General features: G+C 44.2%; 1 protein-coding gene across 1 annotated transcript in view; it reads left to right on the plus strand.

Moving 5' to 3' along the window:
- LOC120549411 (nesprin-2-like) overlaps positions 1-17477 on the plus strand; it is a 141706-nt gene that overhangs the window by 65047 nt on the left and 59182 nt on the right. Inside the window, exons 22-23 of the mRNA XM_039786316.1 lie at positions 4530-4663; positions 4806-5010. Coding sequence (XP_039642250.1) covers positions 4530-4663; positions 4806-5010 — 339 coding nt within the window. The remainder of the gene's footprint in view (positions 1-4529; positions 4664-4805; positions 5011-17477) is intronic.

Genomic DNA, 17477 nt, shown 5'->3' on the forward strand with positions numbered 1-17477 from the left:
ATAAATGCACACCTCAAACACAGAGCCTCTTTCTTTGACATCATGGGAAAATCAAGAGAAATCAACCAAGACATCAGGAAAAGAATTGTGGACCTCCACAAGTGTGGCTCATCCTCCAGATGCCTGAAGGTCCCACGTTCATCTGTTCAGACAATAATACGCAAGTATAAAAAACATGGGAATGTACAACCATCATACCGCTCAGGAAGGAGACGGATTCTGAGTCCCAGAGAGGAATGTTTTTTGGTGCGAAATGTGCGAATCTACCCAGGAAAACAGCAAAAGACCTTGTGAAGATGCTAGCTGAAACTGGTAAGACAGTGTCATTATCCACAGAAAAAGTCCTGTACCACCATGAGCAAAAAGGTTACTCTGGGAGAAGAAAGCCATTACTTCAAAACCACCATAAAAAAGCCAGACTGCATTTTGCAACTGCACATGGGGACAAAAATCTTAATTTCTGGAGACATGTCCTGTTGTCTGACGAAACAAAAATTGAACTGTTCGGCCATAATGATAAACGGTATATTTGGAGGAAAAAGGCAGAAGCTTTGAAGCCTCAGGGCCCGTTCACATTGTACGCGGCATGCGCTGCGCTCGCCGCTAGGTTGTCCTATTCCCAAATATATTTGTTGTGCTTGCCGCCGGCGAAGGCGCAAATTCTACGTCATACATCCACAATTTGAACGCATCGCCCACGTCTGCGTCCGGTGTTTACATCAGACGAGCAGTACGCAACATTATGTAGGATACACAGTAGAGATTTGTGTCTTTGAACCAAAAGAAAGCCTTGGCACTTGCCCTGGGTGTGAGGAGAAGACAGAGGAAGGCACCCGCAGCAGCAGCAGCAGCAGCAGCAAGAAAGGTGTGGGGGCACGAGACCCTCAGGTCCAAAGAGCACTTGGGGGAATTCCGACTGGAGGAGCTCCGCTTTCGCTGTGACCGGTTCCAGGGGTAATTTTGGCTCAACAGGGAGCAGACAGTCTGCTGACGAGAGTCGGGCCTACGATTTCGCGGATGGGTTATGAATGGGTTTTCATTTCTAAATAAAATGTTGCATGTCAACACTGTGTGTCATTGCATGTTTACATACGAGATGTCTGCAGTTTTTGCAGTTGGGTATAATAAAGCTAAGCCATGAGCCTGAATTCATACATTCATGATCATTCATTCATACTCTGGAAAACACTGTTTAATGCATATGTGCAATTAATTCCTCCAAAACTGGAGCTTGCACACTTGGAAATGGGTAGTTATTCTGTGTAACGGCCATATACCTAAATACCTATATGTGAACTACAATGAAAACGAACATGACTTGTGTCAATCAGTCCAAACATATTTTACTTCATATAAACATACAAATACAAATATATCCTACAAATACCTGTATGGAGCTGTATATCAACTTGGTATTTGGTTTTTGCAGCTCAAAACAGTACACTTCTTCTCAATTGCTTTGGCACATTTCTCAGATCAGAGATGACAATAATGTGTCCCATAGGGAATAGTGCTCACTTTCATGTGCATTGTTCATTACACTATACTTACAGAGTGAACTGTTAAATATGGACAACAACACAAAGCAGTTTCAGTATATTGGTATAAACGATGGCGTAAGGACTTGTCAGTTTGATTGGGTCATGGGTATAAATACTTGCTTTGGACACATAAAAGATTTCAATCTAAATACACGCTTTTGCAGGTCAGTCACTATGCGGTGCCGTTTACACCAATTGTTTTAAGAAATGCACTCACTGTTTTTAGTGAAGACATGTCCATGTTGATTTCACATAAATAAAACAAACCTGAATGATTTAAATTAGGAGGCTACAATAAGCTACACATCTGGCATGCCTATTATTGTGGAAATATGCACCACAGCATAGTTTTGCATCCGAGGTCTCTGTACGACCTCGAACTGTGTCGTACAGCTCTGGGAGATCGCTGACGGCCCAAATCAACTTCTTGTCCATGTTCCGTTTGTGGATCCACGTGTATTCGGTGTTTACTTTTTTTCTGTTTTTTTCAGACACCTGAATGCACGTCATAGCGCACCGTGGCCGCTCTTGCGCGTGCCGCGGTCAAAGTTGAACCATGTTGAACTTTGACTGCGGCACGCGCAAGAGCGGCCAGCCGCAAGATGCCGCTTGCGCTGCGCTTTGCTCAGCGCAGCGGCAGACCAGTTCTTGCGAGCGCAAGCCATTGACAATAATGGGTTTCATAGCGCAGCGCTGCCATTAGGGCGTACAATGTGAACGGGCCTTCAGAACACCATCCCAACTGTGAAGTATGGGGATAGTAGTATAATTTTGTGGGGCTGCTTTCCTGCAGAAGGGACTGGTGCACTTCACAAAATAGATGTCATCATGAGAAAAGAAAATGTTGTGGATATATTGAAGCAACATCTGAAGACATCAGCCAGGAAGTTAAAGCTTGGGCGCAAATGGGTCTTCCAAATGGACAATGATCCCAAGCATACCTCCAAATTAGTTACAAAGTGGCTTAAGGACAACAAAGTCAAGGTATTGGAGTGGCCATCACAAAGCCCTGATCTCAATCCCATAGAAAATTTGTGGGCGGCACTGAAAAGGCGAGTGCGAGCAAGAAGGCCTACAAACGTGACCCAGTTACACCAGTTCTGTCAAGAGGAGTGGGCCAAAATTCCAGCAAACTATTGTAGAAAGCTTGTGGACGGATACCCAAAACATTTGGCCCAAGTGAAACAGTTTTGGGGCAATTCTACCAAATACTAAGGAAGTGTATGTATTAGAGCTGAAGATCTTTGCCCGAAACCGACGGGACCTGACGGGACCCGACGGGTTCGGTCTTAATTTCTATTATTTTACACGGGCTCGGGCCGGGCTCGGGCTTGCGCTTCGGGTTGCATGGTAAATGAGCGGTCAGCTGATGCGTTTCAATTAGCGTGAAAATGGATCCTGAGGAGGTGAAACGGAGGCTGGTCTCTGGAGGACTTAGCCTATTTCTTTGTTCCAACTTCCAAGTGGCCTATAGCGTCCGTTACTCATGAATAAATGATGTTAAAACATGTATAAATGACTCATTTTTTACGAAAGACAAAGGAGCTGTGTGCGTGCGGCGCAGTCTCTTTTTTCTTTCTCTCCCTTTTCCGCCGAGTGGTGCGTGTGCCCGCTCGCGGTGTGAAGCGCGTGCCCGCGCTATTCTCCTACACTCTAATGACTGCTGATAGACGGCCTTTTGTACAGTCGGGCTGTAAACGGGTTCGGGTTTTAAAAAGCTGTCAATCAAAATGTACTTGTCGGGCTCGGGCCGTACTTTTAAGGCCCGATTACAGCTCTAGTATGTATACTTCTGACTTTGATGAAAGTGATGAAAAAAATACATAAAAATTCTCCCTCGCTCGACTTAACAAATGCAAAAAATATGTTAATATGTATTGATCTAAAACAGAAAAAGTTTACTCTGATTTAATGTATGACAGTAAAGAAATAAAAGTTTTTGTGTTTTTTTTCTGAAGTGTATGTAAATATCTGGTTTCAACTGTACATACAGACATATCAGAGTTGGACAAGAATTTAAATACTTTAACACTGTCCCGATTCGATTCTTTCTCGATACAGTTCATGGGTGCTAATTGCGATTTTTCATTTATTGCGATTTTTCATTTATTGCGATTTTTCATTTATTGCGATTTTTCATTTATTGCGATTTAAGAAGTATTGCCAATTCGAGAGTATTGAGTATTGCGATTTTCTTTACCTTCTTTAACAAAAACAAAAGTTGAATAATACACTTCTAGAGACATTTCTAAAGACTGATTGATTGTTTTCTAAGAAGAATGCACATCACATGTCAGTCAATCAGTCTGACATTTAGTTCATTTCTAAAGAAGAACATAACATGGATTTTCTGCATTTTCTGCTTTCGCTGGAAACGGATATGATGTAGTCGTAATTTTTTTGTTTTTTGTTTGGAGGCCACAGTTTGGAGACAAAAGGGTTTTCAAGGGGGCTAACAGCATGGTGGTTCAGTGGTTAGCACTTCTACCTCACAGCAAGAAGGTTCTGGGTTCAGGTCCAGGTCGTTCCGGGCTTTTCTGTGTGGAGTTTGCATGTTTTCCCCGTGTTTGCATGGGTTTCCTCTGGGTGCTCCAGTTTCTTCCCACCAAAAAGACATGCATACTGGGACTACAGTTGAAAATTAGCTGACTGGCTAACACTGGCGCATTTACAGAAATGTTGATTAATGTGCATTGTCCTAATCAAATAAACTTACAACAACAACGAATGACAAAAAGATTGATTCCGGGGAAAATAATTGATTTTAAAAATCGTTTCAAAAAAATCACGATAAATACATGTACGTGAATGGATTTGTTTCCCACCCCTAATTAACACTAAATGTTTGATATAAATTCATACTTGGCTACATGTAGAGCACGCAAAAAGGCTGTAAAGTTTCTGCCTCCAATGTGCAGAAAGAGGATGATTTATTGTTTGGAGATCGTACCTGTGATGCCTGACCGGTATTTTTTGTGTTGGAAGCAGCTTCTTCATGCGGAGACAGAAGCCTCAGAGGCAGAGTGGGACCAACTGAGTCAAACCGCCTCGTCCTTCAGAGACATCATCAGTCCTGTTGCTGTCGCCCTCCTCACGCAGCAGCTGGACAGACAGAGAGACAGGTGAGACATGCATGCAGACAGACAGACAGACACACGCACACACACATGCACCCATGCAGCACGCACAAACACACTCACACACACACACACACACACAGTGACACTCCTCAATCGATGACTTAATTGTCCTGCTGTCCTCCAGTTGGAGTGTGGTGTGTGGAGCAGTGGATCAGCAGCTCCAGAGGAGTCGGGTTGTCCTGCAGGTGTGGGAGCTCTACGATCGGCTGGCTGCGTCTCTCTGCCAGCGGCTGCGGACACTGCAGGTTGACATCAGGTCAGCGCTGAGTGGAGTGCCTGCAGACCATAACACCCTGGAGCAGCTCGCTGTCAAGATACACAATGTTCAGGTGAGGACATACACAAGCAAGACTGAAAAATAACAACGAAAAACAGGAACTGAATAGAAGTATTTAAATTAATGAAACTTAGTCATTCAAAAAATTGTGAAGCGACGCAGCGACGGTGGCTCTTGGAAACTTGTTTTGGTGGAACATTTGCACACCACAAAAGAAAACGCCACATACAATATTAACTGAAGTTAACTGTTGACACAGTACAGTAATGTGAGCTATTTAAAATTAGCTGGATAGACGGTAAAACATCTTTTGCTCCGACCAGTGTATCGCTGTGTGTACTTTGTCCACAGCATTCACTAAGAGTAAATAGAGAGGCGAAGTCCCTACCCTTCTGGTGGACCGCCATGGGACCTTAACTCGGAAAAAATATGAACGGTAGTGAATGGGGAAAGTCAAATAATTTTTTTTTAATTCATCATTTGAATTGAGCCATGAATATGATGTTTATCAGTTTAATAGATAATTAAAAATAGTTGAATGACTTTCAAGTCAAGAAAGTCTCAGTTTATTGTTAAACTGTTGAAGTATAAGACTGTGAAAATATGTAATTAGAAAGACTACACAATTCAAAGTCGCATGGATGACGTCTCGTTGAAGTTACCATGTCTGTGTGTATCATACCGGGGATGTAATGTTACTCAAATGAGCAAAGGATCTTGATCGTTTTTTTGCTTGTCTGCTGAGAACACTTTACTGGATAAAACACATCAGGTAAGATAACGTTACACGTGTTGTGGAACAGAGCTAAGCCATCTAGCTAGCGAGCAAGTTGAGCATCAAGTTAGGTGACGTAAATTCTGTGAGACGAGCGATGTACAGCCCATGGGCCCACCACCTGTGGGAGGAACCGCTGGGGTCGGGTGCGCTGCCACACGGGGGGCAGTGAAGGTCAGGGGCCTCGACGGACCAGACCCGGGCAGCAGACGCTGGCTCTGGGGACGTGGAAAGTCACCTCTCTGTGGGGGAAGGAGCTGGAACTGGTGCGGGAGGTGGAGCGCTACCTCTATGCACAGTCTCGGTTCTGGAACCATACTCCTGGATAGGGGTTGGACTCTTTTCTTCTCTGGAGTTGCCCAGGGTGTGAGGCGCCGGGCGGGTGTGGGGATACTCACAAGCCCCCGGCTGAGTGCCGCTACATTGGAGTTTACCCCGGTGGACGAGAGGCTTGCCTCCCTACGCCTGCGGGTTGTGGGGGGGGAAAACTCTGACTGTTGTTTGTGCATATGCACCAAACAAGAGTTCGGAGTATTCGGCCTTCTTGGAGACCTTGAGTGGAGTCCTGCATGGGGCTCCAGTGGGGGACTCCATTGTTTTGCTGGGGGACTTCAACGCGCACGTGGGCAATGATGGAGATACATGGAGAGGCGTGATTGGGAGGAACGGCCTCCCTGATCTAAACCAGAGTGGTTGTTTGTTGTTGGACTTCTGTGCTAGTCATGGATTGTCTATAACAAACACCACGTTCGAACAAAGGATGCTCATAATAGGGATGTGCGTAGTACCAGAGCACCCTAGGCCAAAGGTCAATGATCGATTTTATAATCGTTTCATCTGATCTGAGGCGATGTTTTGGACACTCGGGTGAAGAGAGGGGCGGAGCTGTTAACCGATCACCATCTAGTGATGAGTTGGGTCAGGGGGTGGGGGAAGACTCTGGACAGACCTGGTAAGCCCAAACTGGTAGTGCGCATAAATTGGGAACGTCTGGAGGAGGCCCCTGTCAGACAGACTTTCAACTCACACCTCCGGTGGAGCTTTTCGTGCATCCCTGTGGAGGCTGGGGGCATTGAACCCGAGTGGACGATGTTCAAAGTTTCCATTGCTGAATATGCGGCGAGGAGCTGTGGTCTTAGGGTCTTAGGTGCCTCAAGGGGCGGTAACCCACGAACACCGTGGTGGACACCGGTGGTCAGGGAAGCCATCCGACTGAAGAAGGAGTCTTTCCGGGATATGTTATCCCAGAGGACTCTGGAGGCAGTTGCAGGGTACCGAAGGGCCCGACGGGCTGCAGCCTCTGCTGTGAAAGAGGCAAAGCAGCGGGTGTGGGAGAAGTTTGGAGAAGACATGGAGAAGGACTTTCGGAAAAGGTGCTTCTGGAAAACTGTTCGCCACCTCAGGAGGGGGAAGCGGGGAACCATTCAAGCTGTGTATAGTAAGGATGGCACACTGTTGACCTCAACTGAGGAGGTAATAGGGCGGTGGAAGGAGCACTTTGAGGAACTCCTGAATACGCCATCTATGTTAGAGGCAGAGCTGGAGGATGATGGGGGATCGTTGTCAATTTCCCAGGCGGAAGTCACTGATGTAGTCAAACAACTCCACAGAGGCAAAGCCCCTGGGATTGATGAGATCCGTCCTGAAATGCTCAAGGCTGTGGGTGTGGAGGGGCTGTCCTGGTTGACACGCCTCTTCAACATTGCGTGGAAGTTCTGGGACAGTGCCAAAGGAGTGGCAGACCGGGGTGGTGGTTCCCCTTTTTAAAAAGAGGGACCTGAGGGTGTGTGCCAATCACAGGGGTATCACACTTCTCAGCCTCCCTGGTAAAGTCTACTCCAAGGTGCTGGAAAGGAGGGTTCGGACGATAGTCGAACCTCAGATTGAAGAGGAACAATGCGGATTCTGTCCTGGTAGTGGAACAACGGACCAGCTCTTCACTCTCGCAAGGATCCTGGAGGGAGCCTGGGAGTATGCCCAACCGGTCTACATGTGTTTTGTGGATCTGGAAAATGCGTATGACCGGGTCCCCCGGGAGATACTGTGGGGGGTGCTGCGGGAGTATGGGGTGAGGGGGTCTCTTCTCAGGACCATCTAATCTCTGTACGACCAAAGCGAGAGCTGTGTCGGACTCGTTTCAGGTGAGGGTTGGCCTCCGGCAGGGCTGCGCTTTGTCACCAATCCTGTTTGTAATATTTATGGACAGGATATCAAGGCGTACTCGGGGTGGGGAGGGGTTGCAGTTCGGTGGGTTGGGGATCTCATCGCTGCTCTTTGCAGATGATGTGGTCCTGATGGCATCATCGGCCTGTGACCTTCAGCACTCACTGGATCGGTTCGCAGCCGAGTGTGAAGCAGTTGGGATGAGGATCAGTACCTCTAAATCTGAGGCCATGGTTCTCAGCAGGAAACTGATGGAGTGCCTAATCCAGGTAGGGAATGAGTCCTTACCCCAAGTGAAGGAGTTTAAGTACCTTGGGGTTTTGTTCGCAAGTGAAGGGATAATGGAGCGGGAGATTGGTCGAATGATGGTGAGAATCGGCGCAGCGGGTGCGGTATTACATTCAATTTATCGCACCGTTGTGACAAAAAGAGAGCTGAGCCAGGAGCAAAGCTCTCGATCTACCGGTCAGTTTTTGTTCCTACCCTCACCTATGGTCATGAAGGCTGGGTCATGACCGAAAGAACGAGATCCAGGGTACAAGGGCCGAAATGGGTTTCCTCAGGAGGGTGGCTGGCGTCTCCCTAGAGATAGGGTGAAAAGCTCAGTCATCCGTGAGGAGCTCGGAGTTGAGCCGCTGCTCCTTCGCGTCGAAAGGAGCCAGTTGAGGTGGGCGCCTCCCTAGGGAGGTGTTCCAGGCACATCCAGCTGGGAAGAGGCCTCGGGGAAGACCCAGGACTAGGTGGAGGGATTATATCTCCAACCTGGCCTGGGAACGCCTCGGGATCCCCCAGTCGGAGCTGGTTAATGTTGCTCGGGAAAGGGAAGTTTGGGGTCCCCTGCTGGAGCTGCTCCCCCCGCGACCCGACACCGGATAAGCGGATGAAGATGGATGGATGGATGGATGGACAAGTGATGTAGTTCACTGAGCGGTTTCACACAAAACTAAGTGGTCATATGACACACCTACGGCTAACTGCGACTTTCTTTGGTTGAAAAATTATCTTTTAAATTGATGAAATCATATGTGTAATCCATGGCTCCATGGAGGTTGGAAAAAAAAGGAGTAGGTCATCAGCATACAAAGAAACCTTTAATTCAATACCATTTCTGTGTATGCCAGAGATATGGGGTTCACAATGAAGTGCCACAGCAAGGGGTTCAATGGCAATTGCGAATAGAAGAGGACTTAGAGGACAACCCTGTCTCGTAGAGCGATGGAGATGAAAGTACCCAGATTGAATAGTATTTGTTCTAACTGAGGCTTGTGGGGAGGAGTAAAGCAGTTTAATCCAGGATATATATTGCTCCCCAAACTCACATTTTTCCAGAGTGTAGAACAGATAGTTCCATTCCACTCTGTCAAAAGCTTTCTCAGCGTCCATGAATACCAAAGCTTCTTCCGTTTGAGAGATGGAGGGATTGTAAATGGTATTAAATACCTGTCTAAGGTTGGAGAAAGAGTGTCTATTGCATATAAACCCTAAACCCTGTTTGGTCTGGTGAGATGATAGTTGGGAGAATAGAGTCTAGACAAAGAGCCAGAAGTTTAGACAGGATTTTACAATCAACATTTAGCAAACTTATAGGACGAAAAGAGGCACAGGCTAAGGGGTCCTTATCTTTTTTCAGAATGAGAAAAATAAATGCCTGATTAAGATACATTCCTAATAGCAAAGGGGAGACCTGGTGCCAAAACCCCTTGTAGAACTCAGTGGGATACCGTCCGGTCCTGGGCATTTACCGCTTTGCAATGTCAGGACCGCTGAGTTGAGCTCCTCTACTGTGATAGGCTGATCTAATTTATCTGCAGCAAATTCTCCAATAAAGATTATTGAAATCGATGGAGGTGGAAGTTTTTGCGGTTGCATAAAGTGACATGTAGAAGTCTTTGAAAGCATTATTAATCTCTAATGGATCAGATGTCTTGCCCAGGTCTGTTTGTATCTGAGGGAATTGATGGAAGGAGCCTGTCTGGCGCAGTTGGTGTGCAAGTAATTTACTAGCTTTATCGCCATGTTCAAAATAAGTTCATCTGGTTCGAAGTAGGAGTTCAGCAGAGCGTTGTGTCATAAGGATATCAAATTTGGCTTGTACAGATAAGCGTTCCTTATACACATCTGGGGATGGATTAGTTGCATATATGCCATCAAGCTGAGATATACGCTGAGTTAGCAAAGAGAGTTGGTCAGCCCTAACTTTTTTCTGATATGCTGCATAAGATATTATTTCCCCAATACGTGTAAAAGTGGGGTGGAAAAGAAAGAATACTCCCTTCCAGAGGGATTAAAAAAGTGCCAGGCATCAGAAACAGAAAATTTGTTCATAAAGGCTCTAATTATTTTGGAGGATTTTGATGGCGGATCTATTAGAGGAGGTGCCAGGTTGAGCCAGGTATTAGTCTCCACCAAGAATTATGTGTTGAAAGATCAGGAAGTTTTGAAAATAGACGTTCGAAAAAACTATCATCATCCCAATTAGGTGCATAAACATTGGCCAAAACTATATTGGTGTTATACATCTGACCAGTAACAATGATGAATCTGCCATTTGGGTCAGAAATCACCTTTGAGTGTATAAATGGAATATATTTATTAAGTAGGATAGCTGCCCCCCTTGATTTGCCCAGGAATGAAGAATGATAAACTTGCCCCACCCATCAACTCTTCAACCTTGCCTGGTCCCTATCTCTGAGATGCGTCTCTTGTAAGTACACAATGTGGGCATCTAGGTATCGGAGATGGTGAAGTACCTTACTGCGTTTTGCAGGATTATTGAGCCCCTTGCAGTTAAAACTAATAAATGTTACATTACTTCCTTGCACCATAAAGATATAAATTGGAGCATGACTGATTCGGTCATAGAGTATCTACCCTGTAAAGTAGTATAAGTGATAAGACCTGTGACTGTGACAAACAAAAGTGCCTGACTGTTAAATGGAGGGAAACAAAACAGAATAATAACACAGCAAACACACAAAAAAGAAAGACAAAAACAAAGGCCATGCACACCCCTCCCACTCAAAAACATCCATGGATAACCCCCCACCCGCTTCATCATGAAACAAAACCAGGGATACTCCAGTAAATGGACTGTTTTTATATAGCGCTTTTCTAGTCTTAACGACTACTCAAAGCGCTTTAACATAGTACAGGAACCATTCACCATTCACACACATTCATACACTGTGGCCGAGGCTGCCGTACAAGGTGCCACCTGCTCATCAGATAAACATTCACACACATTTACACTCTGATGGCGCAACAGACGTCAAAGTAGATGAATTATATCATGTAAAATGCCGCATTTCCAGGAGCCACTGAAAAACATATCTCACATCGCCAATTGCTCAACATCACCCTCCGATTAATATTATTTTTTAATGATTTGTTTTGTAAACTGGGGTTTTATAAACCCAAGCATAATATACATTTAGTTTTTGTCAGAAATAACAGGTAAATGCATAGATTTCAGTCAAATAAAGTAACAGCCTTTACTGTATGTTTCCCCCCCATATATATATATATATATATATAATACACACACACACACACACACACACACACACACACTCACCTAAAGGATTATTAGGAACACAATACTAATACCGTGTTTGACCATATCCTATCAATATGGGCCAACATTTCTAAAGAATGCTTCCAGCACCTTGTTGAATCAATGACACAAAGAATTAAGGCAGTTCTGAAGGCGAAAGGGATCCCCCACACCATTACACCACCACCAGCCTGCCCAGTGGTAACAAGGCATGACGGATCCATGTTCTCATTCTGTTTATACCAAATTCTGACTCTACCATCTGAATGTCTCAACACAAATCGAGACTCATCAGACCAGGCAACATTTTTTCAGTCTTCAACTGTCCAATTTTGGTGAGCTCATGCAAATTGTAGCCTCATTTTCCTATTTTTAGTGGAGATGAGTGGTACCCAGTGGGGTCTTCTGCTGGTGTAGCCCGCCTCAAGGTTGTGGCTTCACAAATGCTTTTCTGCATACCTTGGTTGTAACAAGTGGTTATTTGAGTCAAAGTTAATCTTCTATCAGCTTGAATCACTCGGCCCATTCTCCTCTGACCTATAGCATCAACAAGGCATTTTCGCCCCCCAGGACTGCAGCATACCGGATGTTTTTCCTTTTTCAGACCATTCTTTGTAAACCCTAGAAATGGTTGTGTGTGAAAATCCCAGTAACTGAGCAGAATGTGAAATACTCAGACCAGCCAGTCTGGCACCAACAGCCATACCACGCTCAAAGTTGCTTAGATCACCTTTCTTTCCCATTCTGAAATTCATTTTGGAGTTCAGGAGATTGTCTTGATCAGTACAACACTCCTAAATGCATTGAAGCAGCTGCCATGTGATTGGTTGATTCGATAATTGCATTAACGAGAAATTTAACAGGTGTTCCTATTAATCCTTTAGGTGAGTATGTATATATATATATATATACACACACACTGTATATACACTACCGGTCAAAAGTTATAGAACACCCCAATTTTTCCAGGTTTTTATTGAAATTCATGCAGTTCAATGTCTTATTGTACTCTGAAATGAAAGAATAGAACAAATGAACAATTTAAGTTAAAAAAGAAATCATGGAATCAATTTATAAACCAAAATGTATGAAGTTCCCATAAATGTGTGGCACTTGTAGGTTGCTTTGCTTTCACTTTTCTGTCCAGTTCATCCCAAACCAGCTCAATGGGGTTTAAGTCTGGTGACTGTGCTGGCCACTCCATGTTTTGAAGCTTACCATCTTGTTCTTTTTTGCTAAGGTAGTTCTGGCATAGCTTGGACTTATGTTTTGGGTCATTATCTTGCTGTAGGATGAACCCCTGACCCACTAGGCGCATACCAGAGGGTACTGCATGGTGCTGCAAAATGCTGTGGTAGCCGTTTTGGTTCAGGGTGCCTTTCACTCTGTACAAATCACTGACCCTGGATCCAGCAAAACAGCCCCAGACCATCATGCTTCCTGCTCTATGTTTGACAGTTGATGTCACACACACTGAGGAACCATCCTTTTGCCTACTCGACGGCGTACAAAACTCCTGCGTAATGAACTGAAGAGTTCAAATTTTGATTTATCAGTCCATAGCACCTTCTTCCAATCTTCAGTAGTCCATTGACGATGTTTCTTGGCCCAGGCAAGCCTCTTTTTCTTATTCTGACATCTTAGCAATGGCTTTCTTGCTGCAACTTGACCTATCAAACCTGCAGCTTGAAGTCTTCTCTTTACAGTTGAAACTGAGACTTGCTTATTACGACCACTATTAAGCTGTGCTTGAAGCTGTTGTCCTGTGAGCCGCCTATCACGCAAGCTGTTGACTCTGAGAAACTTGTCTTCTGATTCTGTTGTGGCTTTGGGTCTGCCAGACCTCTTCCTGTCAGTTTCCCCCAGTTTCTAAGTGCCTTTTGATGGTGAAGAATACTGTACTCACTGACACCTTGACTTTCTTTGCAATTTCTCTGTAGGAAAGACCAACATTTTTAAGTGTTATGATGGTCTGTCTCTCTTCCATTGTTAATTTCCTTTTTCCCGCCATTTTTATAGCAACACACTACTTTCTGCAGTACAATACTGTTCAAATAATGCTCACGAGGGTATGGTACCACAGTGTGTTCCAACAATACTTTTATACAAACAGAGGGGGTTGTAAGTAATCCAGACAAGTTGGAACACCTGTGGGAATTGGTAGCACCAACTTTCAAAGCTTGATCAACCTCCATTGCTGAAGAACAGCTTTACATTGTTTACCCATTTCTTGTTCCCTGAAAAATGCCTTTTTATAAAATACTGAAACGTACATTATTTTTCAGTTTTGGGTAACCTTACTTTTTTTTTAACCTCAGGCAGTTCACCACTTACCTTTGTACCATTTCAAGCTATTCATTGGACTTGAACTGCTAAAATTTCAATAAAAAACCAAAGAAATTGGGGTGTTCTAAAACTTTTGACCGGTAGTGTATATATACAAAATAACTGTTAAACACAAGTTAAAGGAGGCGGAATGGGTTGAGTGCAGAGTGTAAAAAATATATAGTATGGGCAGATGTATAGTCCAGGATGAAGGTTAATGCAAAGTGTAGTGACTAGGGATGGAGGGGGGTTGAGAATCAATGTCAGTGGGTCCGGGGTTAGAGCTGTAATCGGGCCTTAAAAGTTACGCCCATCAAGGCCTGAGCCTGACAAGTATATTTTGATTGACAGGTTTTTAAAAGCCCGAACCCGTTTACATCCCAACATTATTCAAATGTGCGCACGCACACAGCGGTTTTCTTTTTGTCGTACTTTAACAGAATGTCGCATCTTTTGCATTTCACATAACCCACTGGCTCATTATTGTCATTATGCACATGGTCAAAAGGTTTCCACACCTCATACTTTGCTTTCTTTGCCGGTGCAACCAAAATGTAAACGCCAGAGGCCAGCCTCCGTTTCACCTCCATTTCACCTCCTCAGCATCCATTTTTGCATCACCTAACCGGTCATTTACCGCGCAAGCCCGAGCCCGGCCCGAGCCCGTGTAAAATGATAGAAATTAAGACTGAATTCAATTCAATTCAATTTTATTTATAGTATCAAATCATAACACAAGTTATCTCGAGACACTTTACAGATAGAGTAGGTCTAGACCACACTCTATAATTTACAAAGCCCCAACAATTACAGTAATTCCCTCAAGAGCAAGCAGTGCGACAGTGGTGAGGAAAAACTCCCTCTTGGGAAGAAACCTCGGACAGACCCAGGCTCTTGGTAGGCAGTGTCTGACGGTGCCGGTTGGGGATGTGATGAACAGTGGCAATATTAGTCACATTAATAATGGAACAGTGACTTCAAATGGTAGTTACAGGATGTAACGTGGCCCAGCAGAGCATGGATGGACGTAGCAGGAAGCAGCAGAGTTCAGCAGGACGCAGCATGACATTGCAGGGCACCGCAGAGCTTAGCAGGGAGTGCAGCAGGACCACGGCGACAGCTGCAATCAAGATCTTGGTGCCAACGTTCTCCAAGGAAATACGCTGGGTGAAAAAACATAAGGACTCCGGGGAGTAAACTCCCCAGAAGCTAGGATTAGTAACAAGCATTTTTGGGACGGGATGTACACAAATGGTAATAGAAAGGGAGAGGAGAGAGCAGCTCAGTTTGTCAAAGGAAGGAAGTCCCCCGGTAGTCTAGAACTATAACAGCGTAACTAAGAGAGACAGGTCAAAAGGAGAGGTTGCCTGTTGGGGCTTGGAACTCTCCCCTGCCGGATCGGGCTGTGCTGGCCTGCCTCCCTCTACTTTTGTTATATTATTAATCTAACCTCTATGAAGAGAAGCATGTGGGCCTGGTTAGGCGGACGCTGCAACTCCTCATTCCCTAACTATAAGCTTTATCAAATAGGAGAGTTTTAAGTTCATTCTTAAATGCGGTGACAGTTTCTGCCCCCCGAACCCAGATTGGGAGCTGGTTCCATAGGAGAGGAGCCTGATAACTGAAGGCTCTGACACCCATTCTACTTTTAGAGACTCTAGGTACCACAAGTAACTCTGCATTCTGGGAGCGCAGTGCTCTAGTGGGACAATAAGGTATTAATTTTTTTAATTTTCAAAAAACACCATATTTTTGTTGTACTGCACAGCTCTCTCTCACTGCTGCAGATCCTCTTTTCACCTGGTTTCTGTTTTAGCTACAGAGTGAGACCTCTTTTCTTCTTCTTCTTCTGTACTATCTTTGATTGCACTCGCACATGCGCAGTAGCTCAGATGTAGCTCATGTCAGCTAGCGAACTCTAGAGACAGGAAAAGAAAGCCTGTTCCGTCAACTTCGGTCAGTTACAAGGCAGGATTAGCTGGGAGACTTCTAAATGAGGGTGCACATATAAGTAGTTCTTTTGTAGATTATGGTGAACTTGTGTGTGTTGTAGCAGTGCTTTGCTATTGAGAACGAGGTTAGCTAACGCTACGAGCTAACGGTTGTGGTTAGCCAGCTCGTTTTGGATGGTGATGTCACAATCTGGGCAGATTTTGAACAGCTCACCAGAAGACTGAAGGCAGGACACATTCAGAAACCGTATCTCACTCAAAACAGCATGGATGGATTTTTTTCAAAGTTTGTATGTGTGTGGAAGCACCAGAAACAAAAGAACACCCCCAAAAAAAAGTGTTTTTTTCATAATATGGGCACTTTAAGGGACTTATTTGAGCAACCTGACAGTAGGGAATTACAATAGTCCAGCCTGGAAGTAACGAATGCATGGACTAGTTTTTCAGCATCGTTTTGAGACAGGATATTCCTAATTATGGCAATGTTACGAAGATGAAAAAAGGCTGTTCTTGAGGTTTGTTTTAGATGGGCGTTAAAGGATATATCCTGATCAAAAATAACCCCTAGATTTCTGACAGTAGTGCTGGAGGCCAGGGCAATACCATCCAGAGTAGCTATGTCTTTAGATAATGAGGTTCGGAGGTGTTTAGGGCCCAGCACAATAACTTCAGTTTTGTTAGAGTTTAACATCAGAAAATTATAGGTCATCCAGGATTTTATATCTTTAATGCACGCTTGAAGTTTAGCTAGCTGACTGGTTTCGTCTGGTTTGATTGACAAGTATAATTGGGTGTCATCCGCAGAACAGTGAAAGTTAATTGAGTGTTTCCTAATAATATTACCAAGAGGAAGCATATATAAGGAGAATAGAATTGGTCCAAGCACTGAGCCTTGTGGAACGCCATGGCTAACCTTAGTGTACTTGGAGGATTTATCATTAACATTAACAAATTGAGATCGATCAGAGAAATAGGACTTGAACCAGCTTAGAGCGATTCCTTTAATGCCAACTAAGTGTTCCAATCTCTGTAACAGGATGGTATGGTCAATAGTGTCAAATGCAGCACTAAGATCTAGTAAAACAAGAATGGAGACAAGTCCTTTGTCTGCAGCAGTTAGAAGGTCGTTAGTAATTTTCACCAGTGCCGTCTCTGTGCTATGATGCTTTCTAAATCCTGATTGAAAGTCATCAAATAAACTATTGCTATGTAGAAAATCACATAACTGATTAGCAACTCCCTTCTCAAGGATCTTGAATAGAAAGGGAAGGTTAGATATAGGTCTATAGTTTGCTAAGACCTCAGGATCGAGGGTGGTTTTTTTCAGAACAGGTTTTATCACAGCTATTTTAATTGACTGCGGTACATAACCTGTTAATAAGGACATGTTGATCATATCTAGTAATGACGTGTTAACCACGGGTAACGCTTTTTTGAGTAGTCTCGTTGGGATGGGGTCTAAGAGACAGGTAGATGGCTTAGCTGAGGATATCTTTAACATTAATTGTTGAAGGGCTATAGGATAAAAGCAGTCTAAGTATATGTCGGGACTAGTCGTTCTTTCTAGCGGTCCTGCGTTTAAAGGTGAACCGTTAGAAGTTGAGGGCAAAAGGTGATGGATTTTATCTCTAATTGTTATAATTTTATCATTAAATAAGCTCATGAAGTCATCACTACTCAGAGCTAGAGGAATAGATGGCTCAGTAGAGCTGTGACTATCTGTCAGCCTGGCTACAGTGCTGAAAAGAAAC

This window comes from Perca fluviatilis, chromosome 20 (assembly GCF_010015445.1).
Source record: "Perca fluviatilis chromosome 20, GENO_Pfluv_1.0, whole genome shotgun sequence".
In the NCBI taxonomy this organism is placed as follows: Eukaryota; Metazoa; Chordata; class Actinopteri; order Perciformes; family Percidae; genus Perca; species Perca fluviatilis.